Source organism: Bufo gargarizans, chromosome 2 (assembly GCF_014858855.1).
Source record: "Bufo gargarizans isolate SCDJY-AF-19 chromosome 2, ASM1485885v1, whole genome shotgun sequence".
NCBI classification, from domain to species: domain Eukaryota; kingdom Metazoa; phylum Chordata; class Amphibia; order Anura; family Bufonidae; genus Bufo; species Bufo gargarizans.
Genome location: NC_058081.1, coordinates 702396671 through 702421583, shown reverse-complemented (window position 1 = coordinate 702421583; position 24913 = coordinate 702396671). Strand labels below are relative to the sequence as shown.

The window sequence follows — 24913 nt, the reverse complement described above, 5'->3', positions numbered from 1 at the left end:
AATCCCTGTGCATTTGCAGATAAGGGTGATTGCATTTCTATTAGGGCAGCCCCGGGAGGAGGACAATGAGCAGCATTCACTGGAGTGCCCTGATGTTCTCAGGGAGGAGATCAAAGCAGCAATAAGCATAGGATGTACTGTACCTTTAAGAGAGCGAGTGGGCGGGGCCAGACAGTGGCATGAATGAGCAGGAGAGCCGCAGAACTCTGGCAGCCAGAAAGTCGTGGAAGTTTGCAGGGGAGAGAGCAGGAGCCGCAGCCCGGACCATGAGCCCCTCCAGAGCCTGCACCCTGCTCCTCCTGGTCACCAGCAATGTCCTCCTGACCCTGCAGACCACGGAAGGTGAGTGGGGGCCCGGATCTCGGGGGTCTTCTCTTATGGGGTAATGTCTCATCCCTGCGGTTCCCTCTGCCTGCCCCGGTGACTGTGCGAGGTTGGGATAAGGACCTGCCGTGAGGAGTGGGGGCTGATCTGGATATTGAGGTGCCCTGCAGTAAAGACTGGGGGGTTGTGCTGGATATTGAGGTGCCCCTCTCTATTATTCTGCTCCTGAGAGTTTTGTAAGCCCAGTTTTCTAGAAGCTTCACTGGCACTGCTCCCTAGATCAAGGGGCACACTAGATATTGGGGTGCTTGTATAATTGATGTAAGGAGGCTGGGATGTCAGCCCTGTGTCTGAGAAATATACCCTGTGAGTTGGCACTTGTTGGGATGACATTGTTATGGAAGTATGGTGGTCTCCATTGAGCTGGCATGCAGTCGGCTGATGTTATGGGGCAGTATGTGATGGTCTCCGGTGAGCTGGCACAGGGTGGGCTGACATTGTTATGGGGCAGTATGTGGTGGTGGTGGTCTCCACTGAGCTGGCACACGGTTGGCTGATATTTTTATGGTCAGCATGTGGTGGTCTCTGGTGAGCTGGCACAAGGTGGGATGACTTTATTATGGGCAGTATGTGGTGATATTGTTATGGTCAGCATGTGGTGGTCTCTGGTGAGCTGGCACGCAGTCAGCTGACATTATTATGGGCAGCATGTGGGGGTGGTGGTCTCCAGTGAGCTGGCACGCTTTCGGCTGACATTGTAATGGGCTGCATGTGGTGGTCTCTGATGACCTGGCACACGTTTGCCTGGCATTGTTATGGGCAGCATGTGGTGGTCTCTGGTGAGCTGGCACGCGGTCGGCTGACATTATTACGGGGCAGCATGGTGGTCTTTGGTGAGCTGGCACGCGGTCGGCTGACATTATTACGGGGCAGCATGGTGGTCTTTGGTGAGCTGGCACGCGGTTGGCTGATATTATTATGGGGTATCATGTGATGGTCTCTGGTGAGGTGGCACGTGGTCGGCTGACATTATTACGGGGCAGTATGGTGGTCTCTGGTGAGCTGGCACGCGGTTGGCTGACATTATTATGGGTTATCATGTGATGGTCTCTGGTGAGCTGGCACGTGGTCGGCTGACATTATTATGGGGCAGCATGTGGTGGTCTCTGGTGAGCTGGCACAGGATGGGGTGACAGGGTACAACCAAGGTTAGAAGCTCCCACACATATCATTGGCATGTTGTATGTTCCCACGCAGAGGTGACAAGGTTAATTATTGCTCGGTTTAACGCTGTCCTGGGCTTTACATTAAAGCAAGTGACTCAGTCGTTACCTGAGCCAAACCCAAGCAGTAATCTAATCCCCCACTCCGTGGGCTGACGAGCGGCCTGCGGACCTCAGGAGCGGGGTGACGTTCCCAGCGCTGTCCCTCTCAGACCCATTACAGTGTCATGTGCCGCACTGGATCATTGCCCAGATCGCTTACACCACCGCGCAGCATTGTAGCCAGGGGCATTCAACAGTTTGTCAACCTGGGCCCCTCAGGCCCTTGTCTGACAGCACCTGCCTGGTATAACTACAAGTCCCAGCATGTATATATATATTCCTGTGTAGTATGCTCGCCACCTCTCCATGCCCGCTCCATTACTTCTCACCGTTGATTTCTACTCGTAATGTTAATTAGGACTGAAACGGTGGCCGTGAGATCAGACGTGTCAATGATTAATAGAAAAAGCAAACGGCAAGGTGCATTCTGGAGCTACATTATGTGCGGAGTCAAATATAGAACTCGGGGGCCCCTCTGGGAGGGGGGGGGCTGCCTGGTGATATAGGATGGGGGTGCCAGGGGAGCGACTGTGCCAAGCAGCGAGCTTCACAGGGCCCTTCTCTCCAGGGGAGGGAATAAGCCGCAAGCCCAGTAGGGAAGAGGGGGTAGGGCAGATCCACCTTGTGTGTAGAGAGTCAGCTCTGTGGGTTAGAGGCCACCACGCTCTATAACATAGCTTATATGTGGCCACCATGATAATCTGCGCTCCTGTACAGTAAAGCCTCGCAGCGCGCTCTTAAAGCCGTCCTGTTCCTTCCTCTCCCGCACACAATAGCCTCTTGTGTCGAGCGTTTCATGCTGCGGTTTTGCAAATATTTTTTTTTTTATATATTTTTTTTTTTTTTTGCCGTCCCTTGACTAATTCTGAATGCAGACTGTCACGGCGTGGCCAGAGTGAGCATGTGACCAGACCACAGCGCTCCAGATGGTGGATTAACCACAGCTTACAGAGTGTGCAACTGATCGATTTATTATATATAATATAGAGAGATAAAATTATTTATTAATTTTTTTTGGAATGTTATAACCCTCTGGGCCTCAGAGCTTGCAATCTAAGACCCATCCGTTTTTTTTTTTGTTTGTTTGTTTCTAAATTTGGTGATGGCTGGACTTTGTGTGTCTCTGGATAAATATTGACTGCTTGTGGCGTGTTGGAAGCTCCCCTCCCGTCATGTATGGGGTCGTGGGCACCCGTGTAACCCTGAACACAAGACCGACCTTTGATCCATCCGCTTTATATCAGGATCAGGAGAGGCCGAGTCCTTCCTAAAGGACGACTCCCCATCCTCAAAACCTTCTGGTATCGCTGCAAAAAAATAAAAAAAATTAAATATATATTATTTTTATTTTATTTTTTTGTGGGGTGGGGGGGGGGACCAGGTAAATAGGACTGATACATTGTGACGGGATAGGAAGCGATACTTCCAGGGTCTCGCTGGGGAGGAAGTGTCCAGTGTATACACACACACAGCTTGGGCACCATCATGAGGCTGCCTCTATGGTATTCAGGCCGGAAATGTTTATGAAGTCACCTTAGAGATCGGGGTGCGGCCCTGATTCACACTGAGGAATGCAAAACCTCTGTCCTCGTCAGTGATGTCCCCCCCCCCCCCCTCCATGGTCATAAAACTAACCTTTGTATTCCCAGTGTTATAAAATAGAAATATTTCACCCTGAAGGCTGCTCATAAATCCCCTTGGACAGGTCAGAAATCCTAAAATACAGACCAGGCATAAAGGATCCTCAATGACGGCCTTGGGGCTGTCACCCAGCTTTCCCAGAACCAGAGAGCACTTTGCGACACTGCACTGTAGTCCCAATTCACCGTAGATTCCTTGCGTTAGGACAGGGGTGCTCAACCTACGGCCCTTCAGCTGTTGTAAAACTACAACTCCCACCATGCCCTTCTGTAGACTGCCTGGGAATGATGGGAGTTGTAGTTTTGCAACAGCTGGAGGGCCGCAGGTTGAGCATGCCTGCGTTAGGAGATTCCCTAGAACTTTCATGAAGCCATTGTGGCATTATTTGTGCCGTAAAGCAAGCTACCGCTGTAAAACGTCTTTGAAGACCGTGGTTCGCAGTGATGTGGGCACTAGGTGGCGCTGTTTTGTTCAAAATGGCGTCTTTTGTGAAATCGGGGCCATGTTTTTTTGTTTTGTTTTTGGGAGGATATCAGAGAATGTTTGTTTTTCCCCGTCCATCCGCCGCGACAGTGGCTGCTGTGCGATTGGCGCTTTAAAAGGGTGAGATAATCTATTCCCATACAGTCTCCAGTTTGATGGCGGATAATGGACCGTTCTTCCCTCACGTTGCATTATATATATATATATATATTTTTTTTTTAGGGAAAAAAAAGTCTCGGCTCTGTTGGCCGGGCATGAAAGCTTTTTGTGAAGGTTGTAAAACAGCCACTTTTAGAATGCGTTTAGCTGTGAGCGGGGGAGGCACCTGGTGTAAGAATTACAGGTGCTCGAATTCCTGCGCTCTGCCAGCTGGCTGGTGCGTTTCATGCTCCAGAGTATCCAGGACAGATCCCCCTTTAATCGTTCCCTCTACAAACACGTCTGTTATAGTAAATACTTGAATTCCTCACGTAATAACCATTCTGGAGCATCTATTCCTAGGATTCTTATAATGTGCCATTCCTCTATTATTCATTCTAGAAGTTTCTGAATGAATTTCTAGCAGTTTGCACTGGAAGGTCCAGCTGGGTGTTACCTGCACAGTCTGACACTATCCAGTCATTACACTGCCAGTGTCAGAAGATGCAGAGCTACATCCCCAGCTGGTAACACCCAGCTATGTGAATATTTCAGTGGTGATGATGGGAGTTTGAGTCACCCCCGGACTATGCAGGGCGTCGTGAGACTCCGGTTGGTTGCATGTGCCGAGCTCTTCTCCTATGTGTCCCGTATTCATTCACTAATGAGGTTCATTCACATTCCTGACGCCTCATTCATGTATAATAACAGGGTGTTACATGGCCTCTCATCTCCTGGAATGAGCTGTTTACTGGGGGGAGGGGGGGGGGGGGGTCAGTCCTTTAATGTCTTTATACAGCAGGGCTGACTTACCTGGGGTGGGGGAGGGGTCCTCGCTGTGACTTCCTTGGGGTTGGAAACTTTTGCTCTCTTTGCCATTTTAATGCTAACGAAGATGAGGGCAAAAGTGCGGCCTTCCCTCCTGTCCTCCCGCCTGAGCAGAGACCTGTGGTTTCTATGGAAAATATATTGTGGGGGGGGGGTCATAATAAAAGTTGGCGTTCAGGCTATATGAATGAGACTCGAAATGCGTCAGGTCTGCAGGCGTCTGGGTTAACTACCCCCATCATTGACAGGATATGGCTTCCATATTGCTTCACCTCATACCCCCGACGCATTTCAAGGTAGATGGATCATGTAACCATTGACCTTAGTATGCAGGGACATATGTGAGCCGGACCCCCTGACCTGATAATGCAGGGCCCCCCATTACCAAGGCCACGATGTCCCACAATGAAAGGGCTGATGGAACCAAACTCTTCTCATCCAGGTGATTGCCATAAACCCAGCGATTTGGCAGAGGGGACCACCTACCCGTGTGTGCGGCTCCATAGGAGGTCGGGTGGAACATACATGGTCAGGGTTAAGAAGAAGTTGTGGGATTATCTGATCAGAGAAATATGCTCCTGGATGAGACATGGTCGGGCTTGTAGTGGGCGTGCGACGCTCCTGTTCTTCCTGCTCGTGACAGGGGTGTAAGTGTTGTGTAAGCGTTCCATTGTGTTACATACAAGGAGATTGTGGGATAAAGTCACCGCATGTAAGAGGAACGTTTCCTCTGGGGATAGGTTTGTTTTTTTATGGGATCAGTATGAGGATGTGGTTGGGGGGTCACGGTGGGTGAAAAGGTCTACCAGCTCCAACCCCATGTCAGGCGGTACAAGGATGCATGCACTTGGCGGTATTGCCTTCCTTAACAATATCCATTATCTCAGGGCTTAAAGGGGAATTCCAGGTTACAAAAAAAAATCATAGTAACAGGTGAGCTTGGTCCATTTACCACCTATGACTGTCCTAATTCTGGTGGTCCTTCACCCAGGAGCAATGTTGCGCTAGTGTCTATGGGATGCAAGGTAGGGGGGGGGGTCCACGCTTTAATAATCAGCAGCTTCATTTAAATCGGTGGAAATTCCAGCGCAGGAAGCGTGACGCTCTTATCCTGTGCTTCCATTCTCCGCTCTTTCACGCACACGCCTCATGCTTCCTCTTCCTTCCCACGCGCCAGGTTTCTGCCCGGTGCAACATCATCCAGGGGAGAGGAAAGATGCAAATATCTTGTGACGTTCTCTGTCCGTCGCCCACGTGAACCACACGCTGGAATGATATCTTTAGAATTTCTTTCAGGATTCATTCTAAGGGCTCATTCAGATGGTTGTATGCCGTCCGCAAAAAATGCGGATCCGTTTTTTTGTTTTTTTTACCGGATTAGATGCTGTCCCATTCACTCCTATGGGGCCCTTTTCTTCCATTGCACGGCTTAGCAAAAAATTAAACCTGTCCTAGACATGGCCCTATTGAAGTCTATGGATCAGCAAAAAAAAAAAAATGCTGAACTGTCTGCAAAAAAAAACAGATCCGCATTTTTGCGGACAGCATACGGCCGTCTGAATGAGCCCTAACTATGATGTCTACAGATTTTATGGGGGTGGGGGTGTGCCATAGGAATAATTTTCTGGGGTAGTGGGCTATAGTTGCGGGGTGTCAGCCCTTGGTTGTGAAGGCACCCACCTTGCGTCCTCTATTCCAGCACGCTGCGCTGTTTGCACTGTCAGTGTTTATCCAGGGAGGGGGAGCTGGCACGAGGACGGGGAACACACCTGACATTCCGAGGCTTAGGACTAGCTCACACCGGAAACCTAGAAGTGCCTCCCCGGAGATGAGTGCGGTTACCTGTAATATGGGGGGGGGGGGGGACTACGTCTTACTTGGACCATGCCCCTCCATCCATCTATTAAAGGGGCAGATATCATTTATGTACATTGCACCTCGTGGGCCTCTGTAGGATAACTAATCAGATACTCACCACCCCCTCCCCTTTCCCTGGATGCTGTCTGTCCAGATGGGGACGTGTCGGTAGTTTTTAGTTTCACGGCGTCTGCACAGTCGGGTGGGGGTTAGTATATTTTTGGCCAGAGCTACCGTCGGAGAATCTGATCTTGGGGATTCTTCCAGTGAGTCAGCTTTTCTAATGCTCCCTGCCAGATGTTGAGCTCCACCACCTGCCCCGATATCCCCTTTCTGGACACGGTTGTGTGCCCACAGAGGTGGTGTTTGGCTCTGTGCATGCGCTGGTCTGGACATGTGATTAGGAGTTATTAAATGGTGGAGGAATGTGCGCCACGTTACATAACGCACAGCTGGTTTCTATTAAGCCCTCTACGTATACTATCTCGTGCCCACAGGCATGCTGATCCTTGTAGTGAGCCTGAATGGCCTATATATGTACGGTATCCTAATGTTTCTCGCTGCCTGTACTGACCGCCTGCTTCTTCTCCTTTCTTTCAGTCATGCTGTTGGATTTTGAGAAGATGAAGGGAGAGAGCGGCTGGCTCACCAACCCATTTGGGAAAGGGGTAAGTAAACCGTCTTCGAGGATTACGACCGGTTTATATTTCTGTTTTCAGCCGCTGGCGCCGTCCAGGGATTGATGCGGATCCTTCTTTCGTCCTTCACCCTCTTGTACGTACAAGGGACGTGTTTGTCTTTCCAGCCGCCCCGACCATTCACCTGGAAATTATTTTTTTGTCCGATGGCGGCGTGTTTGCTGAGTTTAATCAATAGCCGCTTAATCCCATCACACCTTTAAATCGAGAAGGGCACAGGTTTAAAAGGCCGCCGCACTGCATATGGGGGGTCAGACAGTCTCATTAAGTGGGCCCTAAACCTTTGATGAAATCACAGTCTCAGAGCGCCCTGGACCCTGGGGTTTCATCGGCTCTGCTTGGCTTTTCCAGCATGCGGACTGCGGATCCACAGAAGCATATGCGATCTGTACTCCGCACGCTGGAAAAGTCGAGCAGAGCAGATGAAGCCTGGCACTGGAGAAGTGCTGCTGCTCGATCGTGGGTTTAGGTCCCCTTTACTATATAATCATGTGTCTTTTTTTATGTTCTTGGCCTCTTAAAGGGGAACACCACCTTAAAGAGGCTGTCCAGGATTAGAAAAACAGCGCCACATCTGTCCACAGGTTGTATACAATATTGCAGTTCCGCTCCATTGATACCAGTGGAGTCAAGCTTATTTATTTTTTTTTGTTTTTTTTTTTTCAGAAGAAAGCGGCCATGTTTTTTCTAATCCTAGACAACCCCTTTAAGGCTCCATTCACACATCCGCAATTCCATTTCGCATTTTGCGTAACGGAATTGCGGACCCATACATTTCTATGGGGCCGCACAATGTGCGGCCCCGATCCGGAATTGCGGACCCGCACTTCCCGGTCCGCAATTCCGATCCTGAAAAAAATAGAACATGTCCTATTCTTGTCCGCAATAGCGGACAAGAATAGGCATATTCTCTTAGTGCCGGCAATGTGCGGTCCGAAAAATGCGGAATGCACATTGCCGCTGTCTGTGTTTTGTGGATCCGCAAAACACACACGGATGTGTGAATGGACCCTTAATCGTCAGCTGCCAGGTCATCCGGACAAGGAATTATATTGGTTGTAATTTCTGCTGCTAGCAAGTGGGTTTTAGGGCAAATATTACCCAGAATCCCCCCGACATGTCCTGTCTGCCTTGAAATTAGCAGACCAGCTGCTCATTTTCTCTAGGGGGAAAGGAAATGAAGGGGTTAATTAACGTGACGACAGCCCTAATACCGGGGACTCTTCCTAATCAGTAGCCACTTAACGCCAGCAATGACCTTGAGGGTCAAGTGGTCGCTCTCTCACGTGGTACAGATCCTTGGAAGATAATGTGAGTGGCGTCTTAATCATTATCGTGACTGTAATTATTCGCGTTTGGCCTAAAGCCTTTACGGTAATTGAGGGCAGCGGACGTGGGAAAGGCTCTGCCCGTGAATTACCACCGCCGAAGCTGCTGGGACAAGGAATGAAATGTTCCGGGCGGCTGGGAACATTAGTTTTATGGAGGCTGCTGATGTTTGGGCCCTGAGGCCGTGTATTGTGGCATGGGTGTAGCGTTGCGAGCGTCTCACGTTTTCCTCGTCTGTCTCTTACAGTGGGATCTCCTACCGGACTGGAGGAACGGGAGCGCCATCTTCATGTATACCGTCTGCAACGTGCAAGAAGGAGAGCAGGATAACTGGCTACGCACCAGCTGGATCTACCGCAGCGAAGCGCAGCGCATCTTCATCGAGCTGCACTTCACCGTCCGCGACTGCAACAGCTTCTCTGGCGTTTCGGGGTCCTGCAAAGAGACTTTTAACTTGTACTATATGGAGTCAGACGTGGACGTCGGCATCAATTTTCAGAAGAGACTCTTCCGTAAGATCGATACAGTTGCGCCCGACGAAATCACGCTGCAGGAAGACATCAATCATCGCAACCTCAAGCTAAACGTCGAAGTGCGGTCGGTGGGAAAGCTGACCAAGAAAGGGTTCTACCTGGCCTTCCAGGACATCGGCGCCTGCGTGGCGCTGCTCTCTGTCCGTATCTACTACAAAAAGTGTCCAGGGGTTGTACAAGGAATGGCGCTGTTCCCGGAAACTGTCGCAGGCGCCGACTCTCAGTCCCTGGCAAAGGTTACAGGAAAGTGTGTGGAAAACTCTGTGCCGGTTAGTGGAGACGATCCTAGCATGCATTGCAATACAGATGGAGAATGGCTGGTGCTCATCGGACAGTGCGTCTGTGAGGCTGGATACGAGAAAGTGGGGAACACATGTCAAGGTAAAATATGAAAGCAATGTTTTAATCTTATATCCATGACCTCGTAATCATCGATTCACTAAACTGCAGCAGTATGTGGGCCTGACTAGTAGAATAGTCGCTCCACTGTGGGGAAGTCTATGCTGACCAAATCTACGTAAACGGCGCAGTCACTGTGTGAATAGATATCTATACTCCAGAGCTGCACTCACTCTGCAGCTTAACATTTAAAATCTTATTCCCTGCCTGTGTAGTGTCTGCCCTGAGCTTGTTCTAGTGATTTGCATTCTGCGAAGCATCATCATTACTCCAGGCTCTGTACAGTCAGAATAGTGAGCGCAGCTCTATAGTATAATACAGGATGTAACTTAGGATCAGTACAGGATAAGTAATGTAATGTATGTACATAGTGACTGCACCAGCAGAATAGTGAGTGCAGCTCTGGAGTATAATACAGGATGTAACTCAGGATCAGTACAGGATAAGTAATGTAATGTATGTACACAGTGACTGCACCAGCTGAATAGTGAGTGCAGCTCTGGAGTATAATACAGGATGTAACTCAGGATCAGTACAGGATAAGTAATGTAATGTATGTACACAGTGACTGCACCAGCAGAATAGTGAGTGCAGCTCTGGAGTATAATACAGGATGTAACTCAGGATCAGTACGGGATAAGTAATGTAATGTATGTACACAGTGACTGCACCAGCAGAATAGTGAGTGCAGCTCTGGAGTATAATACAGGATGTAACTCAGGATCCGTACAGGATAAGTAATATAATGTATGTACCGTATTTTTCGCCCTATAAGACGCACTCCCCCCCAAAAAAAGTGGGGGGGAAAATAGCATTGCGTCTAATGGGGCGAATGCTGCAATTTTACACTGATACATTGCTGCTGCACAGCGCGGCCGGCGTGTGTATCAGCAGGAGGGACTGGGGGCCGGCATGTTGTTTTGCGCCGCCTGCTTCGTTCATAAAGTGGGCGGCACAGGCGCGTGGCGTAGTGAGTTACACTGCCGCCTCCCGCCCGCTTGCCCGGCCTCCTGCCTGCTATGGAAGTTAGTAGTAAGTACCGTACTACAACCTGGATGAATGAATTTACAGTTTAACATTGCCTATATGATTACTACAGTGAGCTGGGCCCGGTGTAGTAGAATACAGTGACTGCACCGGGCCCCGCCGCCATTACAAAACAAGATGCCGACCCTTCCCCCCACCCCCTGTATTGGGGGTCATTCACTACTAAACTGTTATAAGATGCTATGTGTCATCCATAGATTCCCCTTCCCCCCCCTCATAGCAGTGTCATGCCATCCCCAGATGCCTCCATAACAGTGCCATCCCCAGATGCCTCCATAACAGTGCCATCCCCAGATGCCTCCATAACAGTGCCATCCCCAGATGCCTCCATAACAGTGCCATCCCCAGATGCCCCCATAACAGTGCCATCCACAGACCAGCATTAGTTCAAAACCCACCAAAAGCACACCTTTTGGTTCAAAATATTAATTTTTATTTTCCTCCTCAAAAACCTAGGTGCGTCTTATAGGCTGAAAAATACGGTACACAGTGACTGTACCAGCAGAATAGTGAGTGCAGCTCTGGAGTATAATACGGATGTTTAGTATTCATAGAAGAGGCAGCTTTTATTCTCGTCTGGATATACATGTGCACTCTCAACCATTAACGTGGTGGGGGGGGGGGGGGGTGTAAACCATGAGGTTTTAATCAGCTACAAGATGGCTGCCGGATCCTACCTCCTCGTTGTGCTGGTCTGTTACCAGGATCCTGCTCATCGCTGAGCTCCAGGCTTCTGTGTCAGGTTCACGCTGCTTCTGCAGGGAAACAATGGCAGTTACTGTTCCCTGACACACATGGAGCCGGCTCCCGTCTTACAACAAGTCTGAGGAATGCGGCAACGGTGTCTGTAAGCCGAGATCATTTCCAGGGGAGACGTCTTGGCTCCCTCGTCCCTTTTTCTCTCTGATCCTTCCTTCCATTTTATCTGCTACTCCACGTTTTATGTTGAAAACTGCGCTTTCTCCTTTATCTCCGCCGCTTTTTGGGGCTACTTTTTTTGCGATGTATTTATAAAATGTCAGAATCGTTTCTTGGTGATTATGGCCGTTTGAGCGGGGTACGGGCGTTGCTGCGCAGAGCCGGGGAGGTTGGTGTGCAAGGAACGGGTGATCGCTCGGCTGTGATTGATCGCACAGGATTTAGAGTTTCTATGAGTGGATTACACATAGTCTTCCCTACTGGCTGCTTTATGTGTTCTAGGATCAGCAGCATCTTAACTACACAACCTCCATTCACCTGAACAAATACAGTATGGCGGAGGTGGGGATCAGATGTCCTGTGTGAACCCGGCTGCATATATCCATATAGCTCACTTATCTGGAGGCGTAACGAATTAGCAGCGGGGCACACAACGCCTGGTTACTAGCACCCACTTTCTATTTTCGAATGCAGTCTGTAGGTTCAGCAATTTCCTGAGGTCTGTGTGATTTTAGGCAAATTTTATTACTTCCTCGCACCATCCCAGAAGCCACAAGGTAGAGATCCGACGCTGAGAGGAGCCGTCTCCTCCTGCTCCGCACACACAGGGCCTCAGCCGGGGGATTTGGCAGAAGCCTCGAGTTAATGAGCCTTTGATTAGAACCATGTTGTCTGTCTGAATCCAGCGCAGGAGGAGCAGACGGGAGCCGCAGGTGTCACTACACCCCAAGATTGCGGGATTTATGTTCAGTTATGTCAGGACTGAGGAGCCAGAAACAGAGAGGAGTCAATTTCTGCCGGGCTGAGACATTAAAGTCTGGAGGAGGGGAAGCAAATTTGGCACGTACTGTATCGGTAAAGTATGTGATGTCGGGCTACGTGGTCACACAGCATGAAGATCCCAAGGTTGCATTGGCACGTGGCAGGTCGTTCGGTGTCCTTTTGCGTTATATATTCTAAATCGCACATGACTCCCAACTAAAATTAGCCGCGCGGCTTCGATGCGGCAGCAAGTCACAGGCGGATCGTGCACATTTTTGAGTCGTACAACCAATGGCACCTTGGATCCCTGTAGATATCTGTATTCCCTGAGCCTAAATAAAAGCGCTTTCTTTTGAGTCCCCTTGGGGTCCAAGCTCGTATCCTCCCACTCTCCCTGCTGAGTCAGTACGTGTTGGCATAATCTGCAGGGGGATGACCCCCGGGTCTGGGAACGCGGCTCCGGAGCTATATTCGTATTTATTTTTCTGTGGTCAGTCCAAATTCCCATCGTGTTCTCTCACCCCAGAGCACACAGATGGGAATTCAGCTATTTTTTTATTTTTTTCCTATGATTATATTTTGGGCCTTTGTTTCTGAGCAGCCGCTCCTTGTACGTTTGCTCTGAGAATTGTGCATCTCGTGGTGGGGTGGGGGTCATGGCGTGTATCCAGAGATGCAGCACCGCTGCAGGAAACCCCCAACCCCCTACCCCTGTCTCACTATTATGGTAAAAATGGCACCCACACAGACTGTCCAGATGTTGCTGACCCCCCTAGTTTAACTATGTAACACAGTAGTTGTTGATGTCGCTGTGCCTTTTTCTTAGCCATATGGTGAGGACTCAGCCAGGAAGCGCTCGTCCTCAACATGTCACCGCATGATTCAGTGCCGACAGGTGATCTATCCCGGCCTCCCGAACCGTGGGAACAGGGTGGTGCTGTCACCAGACTCAGGGCAGGGAGCAGTGACTCGCACCTCGTAGCCGTGTCTTCTCCCGTCGTGAAGTGCCGGCAGGTGTCAGACCTTCAGGAAATGATATTTGGAGGCCGCGTCCTCACCTCAGCCGTGTTGGGTTTCACTTCCGAAGATTTCCGGACGTGTTTGGAGAGAGGAGCCTGGACGCTCGCCAGGATAAATGTTAACGCACATCATCAGCACACAGCCGGGGGAGATGGGGTTATGCCGCTGTTCACATGTGCTTTGTGGTTTCCGTTATAAACGGAAACCACAACGCAGTCCCGAAACCGTCACATGACAGGCACCAACAGTACTTGACGGGCGCTGTTGACTCATTATAGGGTCTGTTGGGTTCTGTCCCAGTGCCCGTCTTTGCCCAGAAAAATGGTGCTGCACTATTCCCACAACTGCGACAGCGTTCCATCATAGAGCAGTCTGTCATGGTTTCTAACGGAGATACACATGTGGCCCCAGGTTGGATGCAGTCCTGGGGCCCCAGCGCTACAATGTCACAGTGAATGTCCAAAACGGCTGAGAGAGTGAGTCCAGTGATTCATTTCCTCCGGCCATAACTGCGGTATGGCTCGCATCGGGGAGAGATTCTCGATTAGCAGAGGGAAACGCGGCTTCCTCTTTACATCCTGAGGTCGGACGATTCGCAGCAGCAGCTCTCATCCATGTTAGGAAGGGAACCCCCGAACAGCCACCAAACAGGAAGCCGTGTATGGTGCGGGATATCCGATGTGGATACACTGGAATTTGTACCGGATCAGGAGCGACAATCAAAGATTAGAGACGGTTTCACAGTCTGAGCAAAGGGCAGCCTCCTGAATGATCCTCCACCAGGGGTTAGGTGGCTACAGAACCCCCATCACCCATATTTTGCCGAGATGTAGAATAAGCGGCTTTGGTTTCGGAAGGTTCCTGCAGAGTAAATCTGCATGCATGTGGAGCTTTATTAAATAAGGAAATTGACTTCTGACCGCTCCTCAGTCAACAGTTTTGCAGATTTATCTTGCACCATGTTGGAAGCTTTGGGCTTTTTTCACGCTGTCCATGAACGCTGGCATAAATGTTTTTGCGGTCCACAAATCACGAATCCCGGCTGTGTCCATGCGGCCATTTTCTTTTTCACTTCACTAGAATGCCCCAAAAAAAAGCGGATCGGATGCGGACCAAACATACGGTCACGTACATGAGTCCTAAGGGTGTGCGCGCCCGTTTTTTCTAAATAGATTATAGAGGGGGAAGTGTTGTATGGAGTTCTAGGCGAAATGTTGACTTCTGACGTGTGGTCACAAGCAGTACTGCAAGTGACAAACGTTTTAGTAAATTTCATAAGATATAAAGCAAACCTGTCCCAGAACCTGCTTTTTGTATGACAGGCGCCAGGGTGGTGTGAGTCTAGTGGTAGTTATCTTGCGTGTGCTGCCAGCTTCCTTGCTTGTAGTATATGGGGGGGGGGGGGTATCTGCGGAGGCGTCTTGTACTAATAGATGAAAGTTTGGAAAAACTTATCTCAAGCTCACTTTCTGTTCTAACAACTAAAGACTTGTCCTGAAGTGATGTCTTGGATTCCGATCAAGATCCTGCCTGTTCTGGGAAGAGGCCGTAGACTTATCTCCCCCAGCTGTGAGCGTGGGATGGGGCAGCTGCTGGAAGGCGGTTTTCATAGTCTTGACCTTGATGGCCGCTCTGCGTCTATTACCAGGAGCCAAATAATCTAGTCTCCCCCCGCAGCGTGCATATTCCCTGCCCGTGCCAGCTTATCTGCTTTTGGCCATAAGAGGCATCACCCCCTTAATGTGATAATTTCCCAGCTGCACGTAGAACAATGGGGCTCTTACCTACAGAAAATTGCGGTTTACATCGCGGCAGAGCAACGGCAGCGGGGGCAGTGGACCAGCCCCAGTGCCAACGCATGGTTTGGAGACAAGGATAGGATTAAACACTCTTGCATGCTGTTTGTCTTCTATAAAACAAATTGGAGTCAGAGGTCAATATGAGAAAGTGGAGGGGGGTAGGGGAGTCGGGGCCCCCCGGGGGCACTAGATGATTGTAGGCCTCCCACCAGCTGCACCAAACTTGTCTTGCCCCTCAGGCGGGGAGAGGTCTTTACTCCACCGAGGTCACAGAATGTATTGGCCAAATACAGATTGCTCACAGAGCTGACACTTTAATTCTGTGCAGAAAATGTCGTTGGCTGCAGTGGTCGGGGTCCAGGTCCCGGTGAGGTCAGGGGATGGTCAGACGACCCCTTCCCTTTTGTTAGGAGTCTGGCCAGCGTCTCCATAGGAATAGCAGCCATTGTCTGTCCACGTGGTCTGGAATTTAAAGCGATCCATATAAATAGCGAGAGACCCCAGTTAGCGCCCCCCCCCCCCTCTGTATTGGGAGCATTTTAGACCGTTTCAACCTTCTCCCTTATAATGGGTGCGTGCTGATGTCATGAACGCTGCTGCACACCCCCAGACTCCTCGGGTCACCGGTGTGAGACCGCTGCAGTGTAATCTCATGGAATGGTTCTCCGGCCCTCAGGCCTGGTACTGTGTTTGTCCAGAGCCCGTGCTTGATGCCTTAGGACAGTTGCCAGGGCTGGTGCCCGTTGTTGGGCGCTCAGTGTGTGGCTTATATTAGTTTTTTAATGCAGGTTTCCCACCCCCTTTGCAGCGAAGCGAGACCCTCCATCCTTTGATGATTTCACTAGGACAATGCAGCCGTCTCTCTCCAGCCATTTCCCACGGACGCGGCCGTCTTGGTATCAGAATGCCTCCTTTTGAGGCTGCGTCGGGCCCCGCTCGAATCCTGGGGTGGGTGGGGAGGCCCATTGCTAGCAGATGCTCCTGGCCCCCCCCCCTCCTCCTCATTTATCCACTCCATTGTCCTACAGTCCATTCAGCCGCTCACAATGACTCCCGCTCGGTCTGGTGTGTAGATTGTTCTTTGTTATTGCAGCCGACATGACGGGTCAAGAGTTTCCATTGACCTCTATCAATCTGTGCTGGGAAAGCTGAGTGACGGGGGATGGTGGGGGGAGACCTATTCGGCTAGTATTCACCCAACCATGGACTTCTATGACCTCTATGACCATACTTCTGGCTTAATTTTTACCAGAGCAACCAACTGAACTTCCTTTTCCAAAGGGCGAGCTTGAGTCCGGTTGCGCCACTTTGCATTACATTTTATAACTCTGAGGTGCCCGGCTGCTGGAGTGCAATCGGGCACATGTTGCCATCATTGCAGCCCTGGCATGGGGGGTGGTTGTCACCCAGCTTTCCCAGGATCCTGACTGTACGAGAGGAATTTGTCTAGAGGACTCAATGTCAGGTTGGTCCCCCTTCCTCACGTTGGTGTCATGTCGGATCTCGCTGTTCTGTCGGGCCGGTTTCCTCTTTGATTGAGTTTTTTGCTTCAGGCAGGAAACCTGCATTTATTTTAAGGACTTAACCACTTGCAGCTCCACTTCTCCTCCCCGAGTGTTCAAAGGGAATGGAGTAAGGGGTGGGGGTTGTAATCCTGTCTTCTCCCTCTGATCTGCCCCCTCCCAGCTCCAGGTTGAGAGGACGTGCAGGTATTCTAAATGGTGATTGATTTATTTCTATGCGGGAAGGGGGGGGGGGGGGGTGATAGGGGCTGGGGGATGCTGACAACCATGGATTGTCAGGGGGGATATACATAAAAAATGTGTCCTGGGTGCATAAACTCTGCTGGCCGCAGCTTCGCATCTGTTTCTTATTTGCGATGCAATGTATTTTAGCTTTTTTTTTTTCCCCAGTCGTCAGGTTCCTATAAAAGCATTGTAAAAATATATGAATTGCGTTAACCGGTCTGAGCCGTGCATTATACTCCTGTCATAAAACCCAGGCCAACTCCTGGAATACGAAGCCGCCTTCATATCTATGTTTTACGACCCCCCTGAGCCGCTCTCTCCGCTGCCTTATTGGCATTCACCAATACTGTCTAAAGGAAAGCTGTGTGCGCCCGGTCTCATGCCGCAGCCCGTGAGAAGGTCTCGGGTCGAGGAACTGGTTGGACGGGATGACTGGTTTCGGAGCTGCACCTCTTGTGGGATGACAGACAAGAGCCTTGCTCTACTGACCCGCTGAGCTGCTGTGCTAATGGAGTTGTAGGGAGGCGCAGTGTATCATAAAAGCACCCTATCGATGAGGCTGCAAAATCAACAATTTTTATTATAGCAGCATAACATGCAGGTCCGGTATCTCCACCCTCACCTGGCATAGTATAGCTTATGTATAAGTCTACATCCTGTATTATACTCCAGAGCTGCACTCCCTATTCTGCTGGTGCAGTCACTGTGTATATACATTACTTATCCTGTGCTGATCCTGAGTTATATCCGGTATTATACTCCAGAGCTGCACTCACTATTCTGCTGGTGCAGTCACTGTGTACATACATTACATTACTTATCCTGTATTGATCCTGAGTTACATCCTGTATTATACTCCAGAGCTGCACTCGCTATTCTGCTGGTGGAGTTACTGTGTACTAACATTGCATTACTTATCCTGTATCATGCTCCAGAGTTGCACTCAAGGAATGTAATATATGCACACAGTAACTTCACTAGCAGCATTGTGAGTGCAGCTCTGGAGTAATGCACACAAAAAAGACACTAGGGCTAAAGATACCCAGTTTACCAGTTATCACTAATGCGTCCAATACTGGTATGTGAAACGGTACAATAAAACTTCAGGATCAGTAAAGTATGTAGACGATGACTCTGCTGTATCTGTAGGTTTATTCTATACACCCAGATACTTACCAATTTGAATTTTCTTTCTCTACAGTATGTAAAGCAGGTTACTTCAAAGCGGACGCCTCCAACAGCCCCTGCCAACTTTGCCCCGACCACACCGAACCATCTTCTGAAGGTGCCACTTCCTGTATGTGTCAAGATGGCTACTTTCGAGCTACAAAGGACCCCATCTCTTCTTCTTGCACAAGTAAGTAAATGGAGGATCTCGCTGTAGTATCAAGACATGTTAGCTCTTTTTTTAGGTATATATACATATCCTTATTGTTTTGATTTGTTCTAGGTTCCCCATCAGCTCCTCGTGACCTCACAGTTGCCGGCTCTGGGTCCAAGGTAATGCTGCACTGGTTGCCTCCCAGTAACAATGGAGGCCGTGAAGATGTCATCTACATAGTCACTTGTGAGCAGTGCTTGCCCGACCAAGGAGAATGCCAGCCGTGTGATGCCAGTTTACGGTACTCCGAAGATCCTCAACACCTAAGAGGGACGTCACTGACCATCGCTGACCTGGAGCCTCACCTGAACTACACTTTCACAGTAGAGGCCCGGAACGGAGTGTCCGGCCCCAGATCTGGCCGCAGCTACACAACCCTGCGCGTCGCCGTCGACCAGACTGGTAAGGAGCTGCTAGCTTCCATTGTAGATCAATGTGATGATAAAGCCGTATGAGCGCGATCTAACTTACTGTTGTCTATAGAGCCCCCCAAAGTGACTTCTGTGAACTTGGACAATCGCAGCAAGAACTCTCTCAGCCTGTCCTGGTCCATTTCTCCTCGTCAGCAAAATCGGCTCTTGCGTTATGAAGTCGCCTATAATAAAAAGGTAACGCGTCCTTTTACATCCTGGTGATGATAGAAACCCGCTTGGCCTATCTGGGCTCAACTTTCTTATTAACCTCCATTGTTTTTCGTTCTTTACAGAATGATGAGAAAAGTTACACCGTCCACAGATGTGAGGGGAACTCTGTAACCCTCGCAAAACTTTCCCCGGGCACAACTTACATTGTCCGCATCCAGGCCCAAACTCCAGAAGCGGCAGGGATGTACAGCATGGAATATGAGTTTGAAACCCTCCCTGAAGGTCAGTATTGACTTGGTTCATTTGGCTCTAAATCCATTTAACCTAATACTTCTCACTGCTGAGGCTCTGTTACAATTGTATCCACTCTAGGCAGCCCCACTCTTATGAATGCAGAGCACGACTCCCCATTCACTTTAAGACGCAGGTCACATATCTCATGTTCCTTGTCCTTTTTCTTGCAGAGCCCGAAGGTACAAATCAGACGGCCATTATCGCAGGGGCAGCGTCTGGCGTCGTCATCATTGTGGTCGTCATATTATTTGTGATCTTTCTCCATCGCAGGTAAGCAGTGTGCACTTTCCTCTCAGCCTCCATTGCTTTCCTTGCCATCTCTTCCTTGTATGGACCTCTAATTCTTTTCATATTGCAGCAGAAGAAACGGTCGCAGTCGCCAGTCCGCTGAAGACGTCTATTTCTCCAAATCCGGTGAGTGCCATGTTTTTGTTTTTTTTTTTAAATCTGGTTTATATATTTTAGCCTTCTTTTTCTCATGTCTTACTTTTCCCATATTTCCCTGCAGAGCAACTGAAACCTCTCAAGACCTACGTAGACCCCCACACGTATGAAGACCCTAACAAGGCTGTGCTAAAGTTTACCACCGAGATCCCTCCCAATGCCGTCACCCGGCAAAAAGTGATTGGCGCAGGTAAGAGTCTTCTTAAGGATGGGTCCAGTGACTGGGCTTATAATGCTGTATTATCTTATGAAAAGTGTACAGGGCATGCTCAGCGGTGGCACAATTCAGCAGAATGCAGTGGTGTATTAGGGGTGTTGACTGATCTCAAGTGGCAGCCAGCAGAATTGACAATGCAGCTCTGGATGTGACTGGAGCATAAGATGTGATGTACAACATCAGTAAACATTGAATCTGTATATGGTGTTCAGAAATGAAGCTGCAGCCCCATATAGTCATAGACACCAATAAAGGGGCTGTCCAGGTTTTTACTAATGATGGCGTATCCTCAGGATAGGCCATCAATATCTGACACCCCCCCCCCCCCCCCGCACCTCCGACCATCCTGCAGTAGCTCCAGTATGTAGTTAAAGTGAATAGAAGCAGTTTTGCAGGAACAGCTGCATCCACTACACAATAGACAGAGCTGCCCCAAAACAGCTGATCGGTGGAGATGCAGGGTATCTGATCCCTGCTGATCAGATAATGAAGAGCTATCCTGAGGATGGATCATTGATAGTACTATCCTAGACCACCCTTTTTAAATGTTGAGCTGGGATTAATTTGCATAAAACCTGTTTTTTCAGGGGAGTTTGGAGAGGTTTATAAAGGGAATCTCAAGCTGCCTGGAAAGAATGAGATTCCCGTGGCCATTAAAACTCTGAAAGCGGGATATACAGAGAAGCAGCGCACAGATTTCCTGAGCGAAGCCAGCATCATGGGGCAGTTCTGTCACCACAACATCATCCGCCTGGAAGGAGTCGTGTCTAAATGTAAGATGATTTCACACTCGCACATTGGTTCTAGTTCCTCTTTGGGATTCATTGTATTTGCTTGTGGTGAACCGGATACAAAAACGACATTTTTTTCCCTACAGATAAACCGATGATGATCATCACCGAGCACATGGAAAATGGAGCACTGGACAAGTTCCTGAAGGTAAGGCCATGAGAGAGATTGCTTTCCATACAGTAGTGTAGTGATGGTTGGGGCTAAAGTTCTTTGCAGAGGATCTCGGCAATGTACAGCAGTTTTATTAGTATGGATGGACATAGAAGGCCCATAAGATATTATAATGTATATAGAGTGTGACATCATAAGGACGTCATTGTCAGGAGGCTTCGGTATAGACTAAAACCTACGACCAAAGATGGATGGAACAAAGAGCCCAGTTATGAGACCTAAGCCTATACTCTATGTCAGGGATGCTCAACCTGCGGCCCTCCAGCTGTTGTAGGTTTGCAACAGCTGGAGGGATGCAGGTTGAGCATGCCTGCTCGATGTGAAGACGTCTGTAATTGTGTTTGACTCATTTCTCACTTCCTCATTTGCAGGATAATGACGGAGAGTTCAGTGCCATCCAGCTGGTGGGCATGCTGCGAGGAATCGCTGCCGGGATGAAATATCTCTCTGAAATGAACTATGTTCACCGGGACCTGGCGGCTCGAAACATCCTAGTGAACAGCCAGCTGGTCTGCAAGGTCTCGGACTTCGGACTGTCAAGAGTCTTGGAAGATGATCCAGAGGCCACATACACAACCAGTGTGAGTATGCAGTATAAAGAGAAGGGTTGATATGAAGCCAGCAAGGCGCTAAGAGCGTCAGAATCGAGGGCTTGGAACGCCTGGAAGGGAAACTGAGAGGATTTGTTTGAGAGTAAATCCTGAATGTTGTAACCCTTCATTAGTCCTTAGAGTAGATGTAGTTTGTGTATCTGATCCTTTAAGTAAATGTTTCTATACATTGGGCACACCCGGGATTAGGATGCAGATTGTTTTGGGATCAGATTGTTTTTCTTGGGTGGAGACCTTTTAGAGGGCAATCTATTTTGTGGTCATGGGGAAGTAGCAAGTGGAAATGTTCCCTGAGATTTACTCTGATCTTCTCCCATTAGGGTGGCAAGATCCCAATCCGCTGGACGGCTCCCGAAGCCATCTCCTACAGGAAGTTCACTTCCGCCAGTGATGTGTGGAGCTACGGCATCGTCATGTGGGAAGTGATGTCTTATGGTGAACGACCCTACTGGGAGATGTCCAACCAGGAGGTAGGTGCAGTCCTCAGAGCTGATCTTAGACTGTGGATTAAGTGTAGACTTGTTGGCTGATGTGTGTTACCATCCCATCTCTCACAGGTCATGAAGGCTATTAACGAAGGATTCCGTCTTCCTGCCCCTATGGACTGTCCATCCGCCATTTACCAGCTAATGATGCAGTGCTGGCAACAAGAACGCAACCGGCGGCCCAAGTTCCCAGATATCGTCAGCATTCTGGACAAGCTGATCCGAGCCCCCGACTCTCTGAAAACCTTGGCTGACTTTGACCCAAGGTGGGTACTACTACTCCTGAGCTCAACAGGGCCTGTGCACGAGTCCCGTGCTGGCAGTGAGTCTAACCCCAGACTCTACTCTTTTCCCCCACAGGATCTCCATCCGTCTACCCAGCACCAGCGGATCAGAGGGGATGCCCTTTAGAAGCATCGCTGAGTGGTTAGAATCCATCAAGATGCAGCAATACACCGAGTCTTTTATGTCCTCACAGTTCAACACCATGGACAAAATCATCCTGATGCACCAAGAGTGAGTGTCCCCACCACCCATAGTATAAGAATGAACTGATCTGCTACGTCTGTGGGCTATGATGCACTCTAACATACCCTCAGTATGAGAAATATATTAAGGGTGGATTCACACTAGCGTTAGGGATTCCGTTATGGCTTTCCGTTATAACGGAACATAACGGAATCCATAGGATGGAATGCAAAACGGAAGCCTTTTAAAGACGTCCGTTTTGCATTCCGTCATAATGCAAGTCTATGGGCAGCAAAACGGATCCGCCCTTCCGTCTTATGGATTCCGTTATGTACAAGGTTATAACAGAAAGCCATAACTGAATCCCTAACGCTAGTGTGAACCCACCCTAAGATGGGTTTTCAGCTTCTGTATGTAAAAAGTAATCTTACTGACAGCAAGCAGAGCTCTTAAAATGAAGAAAAAAATGTAACCCAAAACGTAGAATTATACAGAACTTCATTTTCAGGCGTCTGGACACTGGCCTTTTTTCCGATCACAAGCGTCCAGGCTCAATCTCAGATATACAGAGAGGTCTAGGCTATTGTATTGGAGATGTGTGTATATATAATATACAAATCATTTAACCCTTTCTGTTGGTTTCTCTACAGTGATGTCAAACAGCTGGGAATCCGCCTCCCAGGTCACCAGAAACGCATAGCCTTCAGTATCCTGGGGTTGAAGGAACAGGCCAGCCAAATGGGGATCCCCATCTAGGTGCCAGCAGCTGGGACGTGCCGAAGAACTGGTGAAGTCACTTTGGAGCTTTACCCTCGTTACTGGTGACCAAACTTTCCTCAAACTGCAGGGACCCCGACATATTGAAAGACCAGGACCAACATGTGCTGCTCAGAGGGCCGCTCTGGCTTTTTTTTAATTTTTTTTGGTTGTTGCTTTTGATCTGTGGTGCTGGTTTGCCAGTTGGGAGTTCTCCAGGGCGAGGGAGGTGATGTACATAGTATCTCGAGGACCCCTCATTGAGCTGCCACATGCAGACGTCTTCATTGTGACTTCTCCTGTAATGGTTAACCCTGCCGATTGTACGCAGCTCCACTGCAGAATGTGCTGCTGAATATGAGAGCACTTTTCCATGTTCTATGAATTTACATTTTCGGATAAGTCATAGAGCTCTTCTAGTGGAGAGATCCCACCGTGGTCCTTGCAGAGACGCAAACATCTGGCCTACTACATAGAACGGCATTGTTGGTATTGGGTTTTGCACCTGCAATTTAAATTGAAAAGAGGAGAAGTGAACTTTTTGACGTGCAGCCGCGGTTGCTTTGACATGGTACGAGCCGGGATCCACATTTCAAGAGCACAAATGTAAGATTTGCTGCCAGTTTGCAGTGCGTGCTCTGTCCCAGGTTTCCAGTAGCCTAATCAGGCTTTATAACTTTACCTCCACCCTTTCCCCATAAAGACTGCAGAGGCCAAAGCTAAAGCTCCTTCCTCCTGCCCTCCCCGGATCCTGATCACGTCTGCTCCTTCCTAATATTGTTCAGGAAATTGCACAGCAGTTTTATTGAGCCCGATCCCCCTCCTGCCCGGAGCACAGCACAAGTGCCATCTTTATGTGAACTGATCCTCACAGAGGTTTCCAGGTCCGGGGGCAATGGGCGTGCAGTACGACGGGTGCCTGTCCCCCCCCGACCGCCTCGCTCTAAAAGTGCCTGATAACAGTTTTTCATTTTCTAACTTATTCTCGTGCCTTTTTGTATGCGCTTCTTGCTCCAGTGTTAATGCTGTACATTTGTATTGTAATAATTTATTTTTTTATATTTATTAATTAGGTTTTCTGGATGCTGAATATAAGTTTTCTCAGAAATAAACCTGCACAATAGTTTTTCAAAAAGATCTTGGTGTTGTGTGTTTTAACTCTCAGCGTCCGGGGGCCATATATTTATGAGGTGGGATGTGGAATATCTACACTTGAATGCGACCCTCTGTGGTGTACGGGCCCAATTACATGTTACATTACTGTTGACAGCACATCCCCTGTTCATAACGGGGGATCTGCGATGAAGGAAGGAGGCGATCAGCATACTTTTTGGCGATCTTAAAAGTGTTGCATAACAAAGGATTAGCACTGCAGCCACTGAACTGAACGGGGTCACACTCTGCTGGATTTTTTTTTTTAGATTCTAGGGTTGCTGCGACCCCATTCAGTTCCGTGACTGCACTGCTACACAGCGATTCTTAGTGGTGCAACAGCAGCCCAGCCTTAGGCTTATCTTCACACTTTGCCGATTACGGATGTTTTTTCCACATGGATTTTTGAGCACAAAAAAATGCAGTATAATACAGAACCAGCAAAGTGAAGGAGATTTGCGAAATCCCGTGTACACTTTTCATGTTTTCCATGCGGAAATAGATTTCAATGGGTTTGTGAACATGCGCAGAAAATCTGCAACAAAAACATAAAAAATGCACCAAAACTCCCATAAATAGTGCGGTTTATTATGTATTTTTGGTGTGAATTTAATGCGGATTTTCTGCATCCAAAGCCACAGCGTGTGCATGTAGCCCCAGGGGCAAAGATCGGGGGCAAATGTTTGTATAAACATTGCATGTGTAACGG

At 49.0% G+C, this 24913-nt stretch overlaps 1 protein-coding gene across 1 annotated transcript; it reads left to right on the top strand.

Moving 5' to 3' along the window:
- Window positions 1-212: 212 nt before the first annotated feature.
- EPHA2 (EPH receptor A2) lies at window positions 213-24183 on the top strand. Its single transcript, XM_044282487.1, has 17 exons — window positions 213-342; window positions 7197-7264; window positions 8871-9537; window positions 18051-18206; window positions 18300-18632; window positions 18714-18838; window positions 18937-19096; window positions 19279-19378; window positions 19467-19522; window positions 19617-19742; window positions 20357-20542; window positions 20647-20708; window positions 21104-21313; window positions 21664-21813; window positions 21901-22094; window positions 22189-22344; window positions 22947-24183. The coding sequence occupies exons 1-17, from the start codon at window positions 267-269 to the stop codon at window positions 23050-23052; spliced, it is 2931 nt and encodes a 976-aa protein (XP_044138422.1). The 5' UTR covers window positions 213-266; the 3' UTR covers window positions 23053-24183.
- The last annotated feature ends 730 nt before the right edge of the window (window positions 24184-24913 follow it).

Excerpts from the sequence above, each read along its gene's own strand:
- EPHA2 (XM_044282487.1), top strand. The coding sequence starts at position 267 with ATGAGCCCCTCCAGAGCCTGCACCCTGCTCCTCCTGGTCACCAGCAAT. Across the intron at positions 20,709-21,103 it reads CACTGGACAAGTTCCTGAAG|GATAATGACGGAGAGTTCAG; the intron begins GTAAGGCCATGA and ends CCTCATTTGCAG. Across the intron at positions 21,314-21,663 it reads AGGCCACATACACAACCAGT|GGTGGCAAGATCCCAATCCG; the intron begins GTGAGTATGCAG and ends TTCTCCCATTAG.